Below are 19,308 nucleotides of genomic sequence, written 5' to 3' on the forward strand. Positions count from 1 at the left end.
CGCCCCCTTTGGCCCAGGACGTGATCCTGGAGTCCTGGGATTGAGTCCCACATCGGGCTTCCTGCATGGAGCCTGCTTCTCTGTCTCTCTCTCTCTCTCTCTGTGTGTGTCTTTCATGAATAAATAAAATCTTAAAAAAAAAAAAAGAATTTGTTTAAAAAAAATAAGTCTTAAAAAATAAGTCTTAAAAAAAAGCCAATAGGACAATTCAGTTCGGAGGAAGAAACAGAACAGGGAAGAAAGGGTAATCTATAGGATCTATAGGAGAAGGGGGAAGGATGAGATCCTACGCAAAATACTAGCCCTCTCTTGAGACACTTGATGACTTTATTCTTTGTGGCTGCTAAGAGCACATGTATGTCATCCACAGAGGTGAGTTTGTAGCAGAAACACAGATTTCTTTCCTAATGTATTTAAGTAGGTAAATAAAGGGGGTTACTCTGGCAGGTGATGACTGGAGCTCTTTTGAAATATATTAAGTGCTTTATTTTAGAACGACATAAGAATTTCTTAAATCAATGTGATCGTAAGCCTGCAGAGTGGTAAGAGATGGATTTGCTCATCTCGTCTGCCTTTGGAAAGGGTGCTTCTCCTCCTCCCCCGCAGATTGGCTTGACTCAGCTTGTTCTCCACGTGGAAAAGGACACATTTCCACGCCCGATGATTCACTGGTGGAGAACCACAGGGTGACTAATGCTTGGCGGCAAGTGTAAGGTCTATCGGACACTTTTATCCTATTTCAAGATAAGATTGTTGACCCAATATGAAAAGGCAGAAGGATGAGGAAAGTGACGGGAGACGCAGAATAGAAATGAACCCCTGAGGGGTGCTAGCTTACTGACCTCAGCTTCTTTCCCGTGGAGGCTCCCGTGTTACTAGCGAGTTTCCTATGGACTCTGTGTGAATCGCAACCTTTTAGTAAGATATTAAAATCGAGTATGTTGGGCAGCCCCAGTGGCTCAGTGGTTTAGCGCCGCCTTCAGCCCGGGGTGTGATCCTGGGGTCCCGGGATCGAGTCCCACGTCGGGCTCCCTGCATGGAGCCTGCTCCTCCCTCTGCCTGTGTCTCTGCCTCTCTCTCTCTCTCTCTCTCTCTCATGAATAAATAAATAAAAAATCTTAAAAAAATACTTATTAAAATTGAGTATGTGAAAATCCTGTCCACAGCAACATTTTCTTCTTACAGACATTTACTTTGCAGAAGTTGTTATGTAGGTTTAAGTTCAGGGTGTATTTAATTCTGAGAAAGTATTAGACGCTAAAGTCGCACTTCAAATCTTGTGTGTCTCATAGTCATCCTGTCACCTACACTATCCACGAGTTACTCAATAGTCCATTTATTACCTGGGGTGGGGGGCTGCGTCTGTGTGTCCCAGCGTGCGAGCTTTGTGAGAGAGAGGGGGGAGTGTGCGGGCAGGTGTACAAAAGAGAGGCATGGCCACGCCAGGAAGGCGCAAAATAGAAAAATGGGAAGAAGGGGGAGAAGGAAAAAGATTTCAGGATAATACTTTATCTGAGTCAACCGACATGTCATTAGGGAATAGAACGTACGTCTGAGCAACAAGCTGGGGGTCGCTCTTATATAAGGAGTGCACAGTCGGTGGTCACCAACAGGAGGTGAGTGTGCAAGGGTGACGTTTTCCTACACAAGCACTGCACTGCTCTTGGGACTCTAACAACCCTGAGCACGTAAGACAATGTCCTGACATGTGTAGGAGGAGGGAAGGCCTCACAAGACACCCCAAATGGGCTTTTCCTTTCATCACCTCCAAAGTAGTGTGCGAGCTGACCATGAAATTCAATGGAAAGTTTCATATCAGTGGACTCACGACGCTATTTGCCGCCTACGGCTCGGGTCCTCAGAGGTCACTGAGCCACTCGCACGTTGGCGTCTGGAGTGGAAGGCCGTGGAGCCCCCTCCGGGAGTGTCCAGCGAGGAGCACCCCGGCGGCTGCGACCAGTCACCTAGCAGCGTGTGAAGCCAATCTCCTTCCAGAGTCCTTTCTTCCCATGCTGTCATTTTGAAGCCACCTCTGCCTGCCCGTGTGACCTAGCGGACGGCGCGCTTTAGAGCACAAAGATCTGAAATCAGGTTCTAAAGAGGGATCCTGATCGAAGGTTGTCTGGAAAAAAAAATGCACTCAGTTTCTTTCATACCCTAAGGAGACCTCCTCCCTGGCAGTCACGCTCAGCATCTAGATACCTAGTGACTAAGAGCACAATCACACTGGGGGCCGCCAAGTCCTAGAGGAGGACCCGGTGCCAAAACTGAGAGGTCTCCGAGTTATTTTTCTGTAGGGTGTAAGAGCAAAGGCATCCCACGTGTCTCAGGAAATAAGTGAAAGTCACGACCTAGTTCTTCCTCCTTTTAACAAATGTGACTTCACAGAAAGCCGGACGTGTCCCAGGATGGCCCAGCTGACTAACTGTTACTGTGACACGTGCGCTCGCAGCTCCAAGACATGAGGCCAACTGATAAAGGGCTTTTGCTTCATTTTCCAGAAGTAAGTTCTGTTCTGTTCCACCCACTTGCTCAATCTCTATTCTCTCATTCATGTGGAGTAAGGGGATTGGCCACAAACGCCGCCAGCAACTCCCAGAGGATTCTTGAGATATGTCAGGGATGTGCTAATCTCCTTCTCTGTGCTTTCATGAAACGATGATCAGAAACGGAATCAGCAATTGGAAGGACTGGAAAGAGCTTCCACTAGACCCATTTCCCTCATGTGACCATTTCCCACCCATTGTCATACCAAAGCCCCTGTTCTTTTTTTTAAGTAGAATAAGTCATCAGGGAGGCGGGTGTTCTAACATCACGGAATAAGGGTTCGTGGCGTTCCCAATACTCTCTGTCCTTAATTTGGATGTGCCCAAGGGGTTGAACTTTCAGGCTCAGGAATTAATCTGCATTAAATCTGGGTTCTACCACCTGATAGCAGTGTGACCTTGGGACAATTACTTAACCTCTGTGTTTCGGTCTCCTCATCTGTAAGATGGAGTCAACAATGATGAGAATAGTGCTCAGCTCATAGCACGATAAACGACAGCAATGATAGTCATTCCAGGACGTTAGACCCTCCGGCGCTCATTTTCCTCGGAGTTCGGCTGTACCTAATTGGATTCAAAGCGTATTTTCCTGACTCCTAGATATTAAATGTCCGAGAATTTCTGTAGGTTGAGGGGGGTGTTAGTGGGCGATAAGGCTTTGATCTAACGAAGGGGATATACTTAGGCGACCTTGCAAGCCGCATGATTTGCTGTCGGTTTCTAGATGAGTCCCACGGTTAAGCGTACACACTGTTGGGAAGGATTTATATATATATTTTTTTTTGGGGGGGGGGAGGATTTATATTTTAAGATGTCTTTCCTGATGGCTAACTGAAGTTTTCTAAATGACTTGTTTTATTCCTCATTTATGGAGATGTTGAACGGTCCTTTTTGTTTTATATTGGAACAATGAATACTTGACAGCAATTGTCAAAAAAAAAAAAAACCCCATCCAAATCCAGTTTTTAAAATTTCTTTTAACGAACTAGGCATGGTAGAAACGGAGGTGGGCGGGGGGTGGGGGTGACTGGGTGATGGGCACTGAGGGGGGCACTTGATGAGCACTGGGTGTTACTCTATATGTTCGCAAATTGAACACCAATAGAGAATAAATTTATTAAAAAATTGACAAAATAAAATAAAATAAAATAAAATTTCTTTTGTCTTAGACTCCAATCCTACTGCTTTACATCCCTCCTCTCCGAGGCTGAACCCTGTGAGGGGCCTCGGGACCCTATGGGGGCACTGATTAAACCCAGAATGGTAACAAGTCTCAGGCATCTATGTCAGGTGCTAAGTTAGGAAGGGAGCCATTTGTTTTATATACGGTGACTTCTCTCAAGGAGGAAAGAAGCACCAACCTCCACTTGCCAGATTCACAATGCCCTGGGTATGGTGCAGTGATATATTTGATTTTATTAATACATAATCACACTCTTGAAACATCTTATTGTAACATTCGAGGTATATTTGATTTTGCCATTCCCAAATATTATTCATTCATTCACTCACTCAGCAAGTATTCATTGCATGCTATAAACACACAGGGTGTGCGCTAGACTTTTTCCATATAGGCCTTCTGGCCCTAACTGGATTATGAAGCCTTTCAGAGCAGGGATACTGCACCTTCCTCATATTTTATCCCAAGCCTCAGCCTGTAGAAGACATTCAACCAATGCAACAAGCATATATCACGTAAATGAAAAGTGGGAGGCAGGTACTATGCTTGCTGTGCATAACCAAACGATAGAATATTTATTTCTATGTCTTGTTCATCTTTAAACTCAAAATTTAAGAACACGAATGCAAACATCACCTCCATGAATAATATATGTCAGGAGTATTACGTTGGACCTTTCACTTTCGTGAAATATATGATCTATACGCTTCTATAAAAACAAGAGATCAACAACCTACATAAATTTCTCAGGGAATCGAGAGGTTTTGGTGAAAATAATAAGTTTAAAATAGGATTTCTTGCAGACTCACACCCCCTTTCATGTAGCAAAAGGAAATGAGCAAAGAAATCTAAGCACACTGATGTTTTCAGGGCCACGCGTTTTGATCCAATATGTTCTGCTATAAAATATTTGGCCTTGTTTGAATCTTTATTGCTGTGTGTTCTCAGTCTTTATTTAACTGGGAGAAACACAAGTAAGAAAGAGCAAATTGCAAAATGTTCTTTTCAAGTGTATGGCAGCGAATTTGAGAAAACCTATATTAAAGGAACGCTTTGTGTTTTTAACTTCCAGCCCCTTTTCTGAGGCCTCCATTGGCCAGAAACGATGAAATGTTTATTGGACCAAGGACTCAGTTGACTTGGAACGAGAATTCTTAAGGGTCTCTGAGAGCCACCTACGATCAGTGCCTTACTTCTCCGTGTCTTTCATGCTCTTTTTCAGAGATGAAATCAGGTCTACTTAGAAAGTTTTAGAATTCAATTCCCCAATTCCTTATTTGCTCAAATTAACTTTTTAAAAATTGGGGTGTTCACTCTGACATCAGCTCTGTGCAGACTCTGTAATCAGCCAACAATCTGTGCCTCACAGAGGCTGCCGTCCTTCACTGCCAGCTTCTTCCAGCCACACCTTTTCCGTGGGGTAATACATCTTAATTGGTGTCTCTCCGGGAGTCCCTCTCCTTTCCATCTGGCCAAAGAAACACACGTTTTCCCCCATTCAGCTTTAACTTCTTGGAAAGAGAATAGGCTTGCCACAACGGGCAATCTTTAAGATGCACAAAGTCCTAAAGTGAAGGGAATGGGTACAGGCGGTGCCATCTGGGGCTCTCTAGTTAACCCACCTACAGAGTGGCTTTGTGCTCAACAGTGTTTTAACACTGCTCTCCTGGTAGAAACTGCAGCTCCCGAGCAGTGTCAGTGTTGAGATCTCTGTGTCCGCTCAGAAGGCAAATGAGTGATGAGATATCCTATTTCCAAGGGCGGCACAACTTCCTGAAGACAGGCTTACTATCAACCTAATTCCACTGGTCAGATTGGAGCAAGTGCAACCAGGAGGCAGGGCGGTGGAATGATGGTTAAGAGCACAGGCCCTGCGGTCAGACTGGGTTCAAATCCTGTTGCTGTTAATATGTGACCTGTGAGACTTCAGTCAATCAAATTGCTCCTGTGCCTCAGTTTCCCCATCAGTAAAATGGAGATGATATTAGTACCAACCTGATAAGGTCATCATGAAGGTCAATGAGATATACCGACACGTTTAGCCGAGGGCTTGCCTCATGTTCACTAGTAATTATTTCTAGGCAAGGTCAGTAGGGCCAAATTCTTTGGGCACCAGAAAGGGAGGGAGAGGGTGAGTAACAGCTCTGCAGGGATTCCTCAAATAATTCCTCACTCCTTAAATGTTTCCCTTGTTTTGCAGCTCTGTCATGAAGCAGAAGGTAAGGGACGACCAGAGACGCCAGCGTTGGAGCGGGCACCCACTGCTTCAGTGTGGACTCCTTCCTTTGGGACTTTGGATAGGATGCCTGTTTTTCTCTAAGTCTCAGGGTCATCTGGGCTCTAATGACTGCTTTCAGGGCAAAACAGCCAGGCCTGCTTTCTTAATCACTACGGGCAGGTAAGGTGGTGTTTCTCTTGCTCGTATCTGGTCTATGTTTCTCTCCCTTTCCACATCTTCCCTTTCTCTCCATCCCGCTTTGGTCAGAGACCTTCCTCGGCCATCAGGCCTTCCTCCATGCACTATTGCAACCTGGGATGGAAGAAGGTGGCCGACTCGAACGGCGGGGCCCACGGGTCCCTGTGAATCCCAGGGGCACAAGGCTTCTGAGCAGGCGGGAGGGGGGTCTCTCACCGGTCGCTTTGTCAGGGTTGTTGCACATGAAGCACTGCCATGCTCCTGCTGCTTCGCTGAAGCCAAATACGTCAAAGAATCTCACTTCTTCCAGATGGAGCTGTACCTGGTCCAGATCCTGTTCCAGGAACACAAAGCACAAAGAACTCATGAGCGGGTGTGCCTGCCGCACGGCATTGTGAGGCTGGAAGGAAGGGCTCTGAGAGCAGGACGGCTGGTGCTCCCACTCAGCGCTGCGGACATGGAGGGAGCACGGAGAAAGGCTCCCGTGGGCATCCCGGGCGGCCTCAAACCCCTCCAACGCGGCGCTCCTCCGGGCCGAGGGCCGTGAGCACGCGGCCCAGGCTGGGCCCAGCCGCCAGGGTGCGGCCTGCAGTGGCAGGTGCATTCCCTTGCACCTAATGGCAGCTCCAGGATCTCTAAAGAGGTTGGGCAGCCAAGGGACAGTGGGGCCGAAAGCAATGCCGCAGGGGCGTTTGTCTTTTACGTACACTTTGCATAAAACTGGGAATCGACCACGCATATAAAAAATTATTTTTGTCAGGTTGGTTTTGCAGGGGGCTGATGGGAAATATGGGAGAGGGCTAATCCCTCGGCCCTTGGCTCTGGCACTGTTTTAGGTCTACATTTTATCTTAAAAGTATATGCAAACCTTGCGTTACATTCCGTGATATGGCTGTGTCGGTTCTAATGGAAAATAATGTCTCAAATGACTTATCGGTAAATTAATTAATTTCTCCCTCCCAAGAGCTGAGTTGGACCGACCCACCGGGGACGCCGCCCCTGTCTTGGGTACCCTGTGGCGTTGTGCCCGTGTGTCCCTGTTGAAGACACAGGGGAGAGCGGTTCCATCACACTGTAAATGGATGGAATACGATTAGCCTGAGCAAGTTAAATGGCTCTACCGTCCTCCCGAGGCTCTCCTGTTATGTAAAGGGCTTGTATCCTCTGCTGCAGGGTGGTCAGAACCACATTCTTAAAAGCTTGCTTTCCTAAGAGGGATTTGACCTCTTTACTAGCTAGCCTTACATGTGCCCAGCTGATGGATGGGTTTGTCCTCTGCTGAGTTGTGATTTTATTCCCTTTCCTCTGGTCCACACACTCTGACCTTCTCCCCAGGGTGACAGCTCCTAGTAAGCTCAAGAGCCAAGGGATGGAGGCACTGTGCTGCTTTCAACGGATCTAAAATAGAGAATGGGCAAGTGGCTCCTCAGTCCCTACCCTAAAGTTCCTGTTTCTCAGGTCTACATTTCTTGACAGAGGTGAGAAATATGCCAAACTCTAAGCTCCTTGAGAGAATAAGCATCATTTTGTTCACAGTTGTATCCCCAGGATCTAGTCCAACATCAGGAATGGATTAATAGCACTAGTTTACAAGCCCGGTGCAGAGCTTTCCAATGAGCTGTATGAAAGTATTATGAACACTTAAAGGGAATTCTTTTAAGAGAACATTTACACTCACTGGAACATAAACACAATGAAGGCAGGGATTTTCTCTGTTATATTGGCTGCTATGATCCCAGCACTAAAAATGCCTATCACATAAGCAAGCATTAAATAAATATATGTGGAATAATAAAAGGTATAAACTGGGACCAGAAATAAATCCTTTTCAGCACTCTTTATTAAGACTGTGATGGCAAAAAAAAAAAAAAAAGACTGTGATGGCTTGTGTTCTGGGATTGGACATCTTGGAGGCTCAACATGCTGAATACAGCGTTTTGAGTTGCTAACGTTTAATATCATTTTTTTAAAAGCATGTTCCCAAGGTAAAGACTGAAGAAGCACCTGGGAGTTTTGAAGGTTTCAAAGGATGAAATCTATATTAAAATTTATGGGGAAAAAGCAGATGTTCATAAATATCAATTTCAAAACTGCGAAGTCTCTGAAGTCTATGCTTGGCCATTGGGAGGCAGATCACTTCTCTATCGCTCACACAACTAAGGACCAACTTTTCATTCACCACAAACACTGCTAACAAACAAAGTACTTAAAATAATACTTAAGGGTTCCTTTATCTTTCCTGTTCTGAGACCAGAAAAGTCCCAGGTTGTTGCTTATAATCCACACTTGTCTTGGCAAAAAAGTTACTTGAAAAGTTTAGGACAGATGGCAAGCTACATCCCAGGATTCAAGTTCTGAAGTCAAAAGCAGGCTTACTTCTTCAGAGGATTTAGGTGTTGTGCAAAGGGAACTGACTGAAGAAGATAGACAGTAATTCTATGAACTGTTGGAATCAGCAATAACAGCCAACTTTGAATATAGAGAGATGAAACACACGTGGCTCCAAATATTGTTGGAAATTCAGAGTAAAATCAGTCACAAAACAAGCAAACAAAAACCGTGAACTAGTGATACCTAAATTTTTGGAATTTTGGTTTCCTGACTGTGTTTGAGATGATCATTTCTCTCCCCAACTTCTTTACGCTTCTGGGTCCTATAGCTTCCCAGGCCTTGCCCAGGAATTGCTTATATGATTTTATTTTTTAATACAAGAGAACTAAAATTGATTTGTTTAAAGAATTACAAGCTTCTTTTAAAAACAATTAGAGTCCAGAAGAATAATAAAAATCATGCATGGGATCCCTGGGTGGCGCAGCGGTTTGGCGCCTGCCTTTGGCCCAGGGCGCGATCCTGGAGACCCGGGATCGAATCCCACGTCGGGCTCCCGGTGCATGGAGCCTGCTTCTCCCTCTGCCTGTGTCTCTGCCATCTCTCTCTCTCTGTGTGTGTGACTATCATAAATAAAAAAAAAATTAAAAAAATTAATGCATATGTAAGTGGAGTCCCTCCCTGAGTAGTTCAATGGGATTGTGGTGGACAGACCCTCTGGTGACCCTCCTCCCAATAATTCCCATCTCCTGGTATTCATCCCTTCATGTAATCCTTTTCCCTTAAGTGTGGAAGAGATCTGTGACTTGCTTCTGAGAAAATGGCAAAGATAATATCAATTCCATGATTACATTATTGTGTACACACACATACCACTTACACACTACTCATGTATATACACCACACGGACCTATCTTATTAGCAAATGCATAGGGAGACTCTCCTGTTGGCCTGGAAGAAGCAAGCTGCCAAGTTGTGAAGTGCCTACGGAGGGGGCTACATGGCAGGTAACTGTGGGTGCCCTCTAGGACCTAAAGGCAGTCTCAACCAGTAGCCAGTATGAGTTCCAGGCCTTTAGTCCTTCCACCCCAAATAAATGGTATCTGCTAACAGCCTAAGCACATCTGGAAGCAGACCCTTCCCATTCAAACCTCCAAATGAGACCACAGCCCAGCCTGTATCTTGATTTTGCAGGCTTGGGAGACCTTGAGCAGAAGAACCAGCTAAGTCACAAGCAGAGTCCTGACCCAAGAAACTGCAGTAACAAACAGATACTGTTTTGAGCTGCTAGGCTTTGGTAATTTGTTACGCAGCACTAAGAATCAATACTGACATTGTGCCATGAAGAAGGGAATGTGACGGATATCCTGTTGGCCAATTCTCAGTGAAAATGATGAATCTACTTAGAGGGGTTTAGTTCTTCTGAGAACACTCCAGATCGGGCCTCAATAAAATCAGAAGGATGTAAAGAGAAAGAGATATAATCACAGTAAGAATATACTAAAAAAGTTTTCCTGATAAACACCATCAAATTCAAAAGGGATAGAAGCCCCTGGAGGAAAAATGATGTTTTCAAACAGTTGATCAAATGAATGTTTCTCCAGGTTTTTTTTTCATCATCAATGGGAGTAGGAATTTGCAGAACTATATAAAAAGTCTCTTGCAAAGTCTCTTAGGGGAAAAATAAGCCAGATAGCATGAAAGATGAGAGCATACTTATAACATTATTTTGATGACGGTGACAGCATGAGTCAATGCTATGGATTCCGTAAAAGTGCAAAGTAGCCTCTGGATCTTATAACGTGGTCGATGTACTGTGAGAGGGTACGGGGAAGCAATTTTCCAGAAATCAGTGAAAGCCTACATCTGGAAGAACTTTGGGTTCTGGTACATTTAAATTCTGTTTAAAGCTATTTTTGCACAGATACAAAACATGGCATTGCCTCATGTGTTCTGTGCGCCTATGGTTAATGGGATCAACTCTAGGCACATACCTCAAGTATGTTTTAAGAAATGTAAACAAGAGGTTTTTTTTTTTTCTTTTTTAACGATCTCCAATATTTTCACATAATATTATTTATGGTTATTTCTAGTGCCTGAATTCTAACTATATGGAGTCCAGGGTGTGCAATAAACTTACTGAAGGAACAAAATTAATGAGGCATCCTTATATCATTTATCTTTCTATTATTTATATTGTCCTACATTGTGCAACCATAGGGTCTTGTAAGAAACATACTGTATGCTGAATGAATAAATCACCAAGAGAACTCTAAAAAATACTTATGCTGTAATTTAATTTTTAAATTTATTTCAACTTCTGAAAAATGTTACTATAAAATTTAGCTTATAGCAATTAGCATTTATGGCATCCAGTGTCAGGAATCAAGGATAAATGGAGGAAGGAGACGCCATCCCGTATGCCAAGAATGTTGACACAGTAATGCACTGGGTCCATAGTATTCCTCACAGAGGAAAACTGGAATACATCTTTATTTGTGTTTAGTTGTGGTCATTATTAAGTTTCTTCTGGTGTGACTCTTGGCTCTCAACTGGATTAAGGCCCCTTGGCAAGAAGACTAATTTCTATATTACATTGTAGCTTCTGAAAATACTAAGTATAGCGCGTTACTCATAAGAGATGTTCAATGAATCTTTTTAAATTTTTGCTAATTGAGACACATAGATTTGTAATTTATATTGATAGTAGCATTTAGATTTCTGTTCTTTGTTTTAAGTAGGCTCCATGCCCAGTGTGGAGCTCAGTGCAGGGCTTGAACTCACAACCCTGAGATCAAGACCTGAGCTGAAACCAAGAATTGGACACTTAACTGACTGAGCCACGCGGGCACCGTAGCATTTAGGTTGTTAATTTTCACATCTATTCAATTATGCCCACTAAGATCTTTTAGAACATTTTTGTTTTTTAAAAAAACATACCTACATCTCTATGTATATTGGAGGAATTCATTTAATTTTATAAAACAAGTTTCTAGAATAAAATGTTGGTAATTGAAGAATGATTGTCTAAATCCATCAGGGTAGCATTGTCACTGCTTGTTCTCAGCTTTTCCAAATCACCAGTTCTCAGGAGGCACAATCCCAGGGAAATGTGTTACAAACATCAAATACAGGTTCCGCCCCTGGAAGCCTAACCGGATCAGTCTGTGTTTGTGCCCAGGAATCTGCATTTCTAAGCAAATCCCTAGGTTATTCTGATGTGCAACGACTGGCAATTACTCCTACATCCTTGGAAACAGATGAGGATGACTGATTTGACTCCATCGATTGGTATTTGAGGAATTTTTTTCAACTCTCATGTGCATATGTTCATACTTCTCCACAATAGTTTGGTTTCAAATGTCAAAATATACAATCTGGTTGCAAGAACAGAAATTCCATTCTTGAAGATCAGAGACATGATTACTCCAAATTGTGAAACTTGGAAGGAAAGAAGAGGCGTGAAAATTGAAATTGTTGGGGCTCGTTTGAAAGTTGGCAGAAGGCAGGGATGTGTGGGGAAGGGGTGGGCAACAGGTGGGAGGCAGACTCTGAGCAGAGGCAGTGAGGGTACTGACCCAGGAGAACTCCCAGGGTGATCCAGTGCTCAATGTAAATGCCACACATGTGCTCTGTTCCATGTCTCTCCTTTTTCTATCCCAGATTAATAAGGGAACTCTAGGGACACACGAGTAAATGAGGTCAGTGTGGCCAGCTTCTTAGTTTCATTACAGACCATGAAATAAACTTGACTTTCTTCCTATCCTTTGAGTACCCACATGTTGGGAAGAACTGAATTGCTTCTTGGCAAGTTGTGGCGATTCTAACCATGGGTCTGGCTCCACGTAGCTGGAACACAGCATGTTTGACTCATTTCACAGAGAGGTTCTGAAGAACTGTTTCATGTAAGAACCAACAAATATGATAGAATATTTGATTTGATTCAAAAAGCCAAGTTTTTACACTTGCCTAAGGATCGTGAAAAAAATGTGATTATAAAATGTTGGCAGTAAACATTACAAGAGTTTGAATAAAGCAGTTTATGCAAAAGCTAACGTAAGCATGTGGGTTGAGTGGAAACTAAAGGAGGAAAATTGGGTGAAGCTTTATAAATGTTTGATAAACCCATAATGACTTTCTTTATGAACCAACTTTCTTCTAAAATGGAGCCCATTAAAGCCAGCAAAGTATTTTTAATCAGAGTGGAAGAAAGGGCAAAAGATTACCAATGTTCAAAATGTCAAGAAAAATTGACATTTTACAGTGGTGGCAGCAGTAAAATGGAAATGTTGGCATGACGGCGAGCACTCACATGGGATCTCCTCTCATATTGGAAAGCAAAGAATTTCAGTGTTGTTGTTGTTGTTGTTTTTTCCTCCTGATGGTTGCCACCTGCATTTAACAGCTATATATTGAGCATCTAGCACCACTATGTCCAGTAGTTCCCCCTATCTGTGGTTCCACCCTCCACAGTTTCAGATCCCCACTGTCAACTCCAGTCTGAAAGCAGATGAGCCTCCTCTCGATGTATCACCAGCAGGTCATTAGTAGCCTAATACGACCACGTCACACTGCCTGCGTCCTGCCCCTCACTTCATCTCATCACTCGGCACTTGATCATCTCACATCATCACAAGAAGAGTGAGTACAGTACGGTAAGGTATTCTGAGAAACTACGTTCACATAAGTTTTATAATAGTACATTATTATATTATAGTATTTCACTATTAGTTACTGTCCTTAATCTCTTTCTGTGCCAAATTTATAAATGAGCCCTTATCATAGGTATGCATGTTAGGAAGGAGCATCGTATATATGTGGTTCCGTACTATGCCTGGTTTCAGGCATCCACTGGGGGTTCTGGAATGTAAGCCCGAGGACAGAGGAGCAGGGGACTACTCCGTGGTACTAGGCCACACACAGAGGGTGCTGATAGGGAACTAGCTTAGCAAAGGGGCTTTCTTTTTCTCCTTTGGAAATCAGTTAGTGAGGTAAACACACGCCTCAGCCATGTAGGTTATTTTGTTGGGGGCAAGGTCCTTCTCTTATTTTTCCCAAGTTATCCCCGATACCACCTTCATTCCCAGATGCTCCTCCCACCTCCCCTTTATGTAAGTTCTCATTCTTCTGGGTTAGATACATTTCTTTGAACAGGTCTGGATTCATGAAAAACATGTACTAATGTTTAGTGTATTTTTCATTTTCGTAAATGATGTGATGCCGTGGACCATATTCTGTGTCTTGCTTGTTTCTCTCAAGCTCTACACATGGCATCGTATGTGGACTTGTTTGTTGCCCCCACCGCTATGGAGCGATTTCATAGTGCACATCTGCCAACCCCACATTTTACTTAGCCATTCCCCTTGCCTCCATCTTTGCATGTACAGGAACCGTGCAACAGTGAATATCCTCAGACGTGTCCCCTTGTGATATGAGTTAGAATTTTTCTGGAATGAATTCAGAAGTGGAATTATTGCTGGATCATAGGGTATGTTTAAGACTGTAGAGGAACTTTTTGCTGTTGTTTCTACAAAGGCTTTCTGAGCAAATTTTCTTGAAACTTGGGATTTGGGCTAAAAGAACAAGCTGGAAAAGTTAATTTATGACTAATTAGAAAGTAAGAGACCATCTAGAGAGATTTATCTTCCCAGAAGTATGTGTTTACATCAAGGTAGGAATGAGACCCAGGATTGGAAGACATCTCTAAGCTGTCAAGCTGGAGACACTAGTCTTATCCTCCCCTTGGAGAGATTTATTTATAACCCACAAGACCAAATTTTTTTCTTTTCTTCTTTCACATGAGGGAGGGTGCTGGCCCTCCCCTGTATAAATATCCAGATCCACAGTCTCAGGGTTCCTTTACCTACAACACAGACCTAGCATGTATAGGATGACATCAGGCTCTCATTGTGTGGTCTACGGTTAATAACTGAGGCAAAGGGGAGTTGGTGAGGTTATTTGCTGTAAGTCATCTGCTCTGCTCCAGAAATCTTGTTTGCATGACACATTAAAAATTTAACATTATGCATATCCTTAACTTCATTAAGTTTTGTTAAATTGCTTTCCAGAATGATCTAATTTATATTCCCACCAGCACAGTATGAATTCCTTTTCTGCATCATGATGGAAAGCCTTTTTAGGCTCTGAAATTTCTGGAAAATTATTATCTAATAGTCTTTTTTATATCTGAATTAGGCCATGCTTTTAGTGACCACAGTCATATTGGTCTGATTGCAGTCAGGGGCTGGCAGTAGTCTCTAGTGACTATTTAAACCATTACTTCTTAAACCAGGGGGAAAAATCAGCCACATTTCTGTGGCAAACATTGCATTTTTCTTCATCTTTATTGCCTTTTGCTATCATAAGAAGCATTCCAAGTTCTGGGAATCAGACCACCCTTTCTAGGTGCAATTACTTTAATACACTAGTGCATATCAGCATTTAGCCAGGGTCTAGTTTTATTTAAGAACTACCATTTTGCTGATATGCTTACTACTTGGAATGGTTACAAAGGTGATAAAACTGACTGTGCCATGGATGCATGGAGAAGACATTGCTTCCCATGATGTAGAAATTTCAAATGTCTCCACTTAGTTTTTCAAAGAGTAGAGCATAGCACTAAGTGCTGATGAAGTATTAAGAGATCAAGGCAGATGTAATATTGAATTATCTCTCATAGAGAAATGGATTAAGTAAACTCTGCTCTATTTACATAATGGAGAACTTTATAGATACTAAAATGAATGAGCTAACTCCACATGTATGAACAGATAGATATATTTTTAAAACATAATGGTAAGCATAGAAAGGATATTGCAAAAGATATGTGCAATATGATAACACATATATAAAAGTTTAAAATGATAGTACAAAAATATCCATGAAAATAATACACACCAACCTCAAGAGAGTATTTACAGCAGTTTCTTTTTGTTCTTTTTTTTTTTTTTTATGATAGTCACACACAGAGAGAGAGAGAGAGGCAGAGACATAGGCAGAGGGAGAAGCAGGCTCCATGCACTGGGAGCCCGATGTGGGATTTGATCCCGGGTCTCCAGGATCACGCCCTGGGCCAAAGGCAGGCGCCAAACCTGCTGCGCCACCCAGGGATCCCAGCAGTTTCTTTTTGTAAAGGGGAATATTTAAAGTAAATATGGAAGAAATGTAAACATCTTTTTTTATCTTGTGGTGGGAATGGGTATTATCTTTCTCCACTTTTCTGAATTTATGAGCTATTTCAGAATTCAATAAAAAATAAAAGTAAGACAGAGAACATAATGAAGCAGAAACTGGCTAGTGTTAGGATCTGTGAGGAAGAAAGGTTATACATTTGGGGAAGGCTTCCTTGGTACCCCTTGAATCCCTTATAGGGAAGTCTCCTTGTTTTGCCTGTGGGAGGCTGGCCTTGGTGGTTAAGATCAGTAAAGGACCACCTCTTTCTCCTGATTTTTGCATTTTATACTACGTGTATTTATTCTTGTTGGGGGGTTCCACATGAAAGCTTCTTTTAATCTAGCTCTTCGATCTTAAATGCACAAGCTAACACATCTAAAGGAGCTGGAGATAGAACAGCAAATAAAGCCTAAATCTAGCAGGAGAAGACAAATAATAAAGATTAGAGCAGAACTCAATAAAATAGAGACCAGAAGAACAGTAGAACAGATCAATGAAACGAGGAGCTGGTTCTCTGAAAGAATTAACAGGATAGATAAACCCCTAGCCAGCCTTATTAAAAAGAAAAAAGACTCAAATTAATAAATGATGGATGAAAGAGGAGAGATCACATCCAACACCAAGGAAATACAAATGATTTTAAGAATGTGTTATGAGCAACCATATTCGAACAAATTCGGCAATCTGGAAAAGATGGATGCATTCCTGGAAACTTATAAACTACCAAACTGATACAGGAAAAAATAGAAAACCTGAACAGACCAATAATCAGCAAGGAAATGGAAGCAGTCATCAAAAACCTCCCAAGAAACAAGAGTCCAGGGCCGGATGGCTTCCCAGAGGAATTCTACCAAACATTTAAAGAAGAATTAACACCTACTCTACTGAAGCTGTTTCAAGGATAGAAATGGAAAGAAAACCTCCAAACTCATTCTATGAGGCCAGCATTACCTTGATCCCCAAACCAGACAAAGATCCCAGTGAAGAGCAGAATTACAGATCAATATCCCTGATGAATATGGATGCAAAAATTCTCGCCAAGACACTAGCCTAATAGGGTCCAACAGTACATCAAAAGGATTATTCACCACAACAAGTGGGATTCATTCCTGGGATGCAAGGATGGTTCAATGTCCACATATCAATCAATGTGATAGATCACATTAATCAAAGAAAGGACAAGAACCATATGATCCCTCAACTGATGGAGAAAAAGCATTTGACAAAGTACAGCATCCTTTCTTGATTAAAATTCTCCACAACGTAGGGATAGAGGGAACATACCTCAATATCATAAAAGCCATCTAGGGAAAGCCCAAAAAGAATATCATTCTCAGTGTGTGAGTGGGGTGAACTTAAAGCTCTTCCCCTCACATCAGGAACATGACAGGGATGTCCACTCTCACCACTGTTGTTCAACATAGTATTAGAAGTCCTAGTCTCAGCTATCGACAATGAAAAGAAATAAAAGCCATCCAAGCTGGCAAAGAAGAAGTCAAACTCTCACTCTTCACAGATGACATGATATTTGATGTGGAAAAACCAAGAGACTCCACCAAAAAATTGCTAGATCTCATACAGCAATTCATCAATGTGGCAGGAAATGAAATTAGTGCACAGAAATCAGTTGCATTTCTAGTCACCGACAATGAGACTGAAGAAAGAGAAATCAAGGAATTGATCCCAAGTATAATCGCATCAAAACCTGTATGATACCTAGGAATAAACCTAACCAAAGAGGTAAAGGATCTACACTATGAAAACTAAGGAACACTGATGCAAGAAATTGAGGAAGACACAAAGAGATGCGAAAATATTTCATGCTCATGGGTTGTAAGAATAAATATTGTTAAAATGTCTATGCTCCCCAGGGCAATCAACACATTCAGTGCAATCCCCATCAAAGTACCATAGACTTTTTTCACAGAGCTGGAACAAGTAATCCTAAAATTTGTATAGAACCAGAAAAGACCCTGAATAGCCAGAGGAATGTTGAAAAGAAAGCCAAATCTAGTGGCATCACAATGCAGGGCTTTAAGCTCTATTACAAAGCTGTGGTCATCAGGACAGTGTGGTACTGGCACAAAAACAGACACACAGGTCAATGAGCAGAATAGAGAACCCAGAAATGGACCCAATGGTCAACTAATCTTCAACAAGCAGGAAAGACTATCCGCTGGAAAAAGGACAGCCTCTTCAATAAATGGTGCTTGGAAAATCGGACAGCCTCATGCAGAAGAAGGAAACTGGACCATTCTCTTACACCAGACACAAAGATAAACTCAAAAATGGATGGAAGATCTAAATGTGAGACAAGAATCCATCAAAATCCTAGAGGAGAACACAGGCAACACCTTTTTTGAACTTGGCCAGCAACTTCTTGCAAGATATCCATGAAGACAAGGGAAACAAAAGCAAAAACGAACTATTGGGACTTAATCAAGATAAAAAGCTTCTGTGCAGCAAAGAAAACAGTCAACAAGACTAAAAGACAAGCTACAGAATGGGAGAAGATATTTGGAAATGCCTTATCAGATAAAGGGTTAGTATCCAAGGTCTATAAAGAATGTATCAAACTCAACACCTAAAAACCAAACAAATCCAATCATGAAATGGGCAGAAGACATGAACAGACATTTCACCAAAGAAGACCTACGAATAAATGGTCAACAGGCACATGAGAAGATGCTCTGTATCACTTGCCATCAGGGAAATACAAATCAAAACCACAATGAGATCCCACCTCATCCCAGTGAGAATGGGGAAAATTAACAAGATAAAAAACAACAGATGTTGGAGAGGATGTGGAGAAAGGGGGACCCTCTTGCACTGTTGGTGGGAATGTGACCTGGTGCAGCCGCTCTGGAAAACTGTATGGAGGTTCCTCAAAGAGTTATAAATAGATCTGCCCTACGACCCAGGAATTGCACTGTTGGGGATTTACCCCGAAGATATAGATGCAGTGAATCGCCGGGACACCTGCACCCCGATGTTTCTAGCAGCAATGGCCACAATAGCCAAACTGTGGAAGGAGCCTTGGTGTCCATTGCAGATGATGGATAAAGAAGCTGTGGTCTATGTACACAATGGAATATCACTCAGCCACCAGAAACTACGAATACCCACTATTTACATCAACGTGGATGGAACTGGAGGGTATTATGCTGAGTGAAATAAGTCAATCGGAGAAAGACAATTATCATAAGGTCTCACTCATACGGGGAATATAAGAAATAGCAAAAGGGACCACAAGGGTGGAAACTGGGTGGGGAAAAATTAGAGAGGAAGACAAACCATGAGAGACTCTTGACTCTGGCAAACAAAAGGAGGGTTGCTGAAGGGGAGGGGGCGGGGGATGGGGTTACTGGGTGACGGGCACTGAGGAGGGCACTTGATGGGATGAGCACTGGGCATTATACAGTGTTGGCAAATTGAATTAAATGAAAAAACCTTCAAAAAGAAATCTAGTTCTTCGAACTCAGAGACAGAGATAAACATGAAATGCAGAGTGTTTGATTTCAAAGAGTTGATGTTATGTTGTTTTGTTTTAGAAAACAAAACAAAGCACAAATCCAAAGCATGTTAACACCAACTTATGTCATAGAAAAGTGCTACGGAATGGGTTAAATGACACAAGTGATACTTAGAAATAAGGGATTTTTTTT

General features: G+C 42.3%; 1 protein-coding gene across 2 annotated transcripts in view; it reads right to left on the minus strand.

Moving 5' to 3' along the window:
- The window catches only part of VEPH1 (ventricular zone expressed PH domain containing 1), a 222,558-nt gene that overhangs the window by 19,500 nt on the left and 183,750 nt on the right, over positions 1–19,308 (minus strand). For both annotated transcript variants that reach the window (XM_038571298.1, XM_038571299.1), the window contains exon 12: positions 6,359–6,476. In XM_038571298.1, the coding sequence (XP_038427226.1) occupies positions 6,359–6,476 (118 nt within the window). The remainder of the gene's footprint in view (positions 1–6,358; positions 6,477–19,308) is intronic.

The sequence above is a fragment of the Canis lupus genome, chromosome 23 (genome assembly GCF_011100685.1).
Source record: "Canis lupus familiaris isolate Mischka breed German Shepherd chromosome 23, alternate assembly UU_Cfam_GSD_1.0, whole genome shotgun sequence".
NCBI lineage: Eukaryota > Metazoa > Chordata > Mammalia > Carnivora > Canidae > Canis > Canis lupus.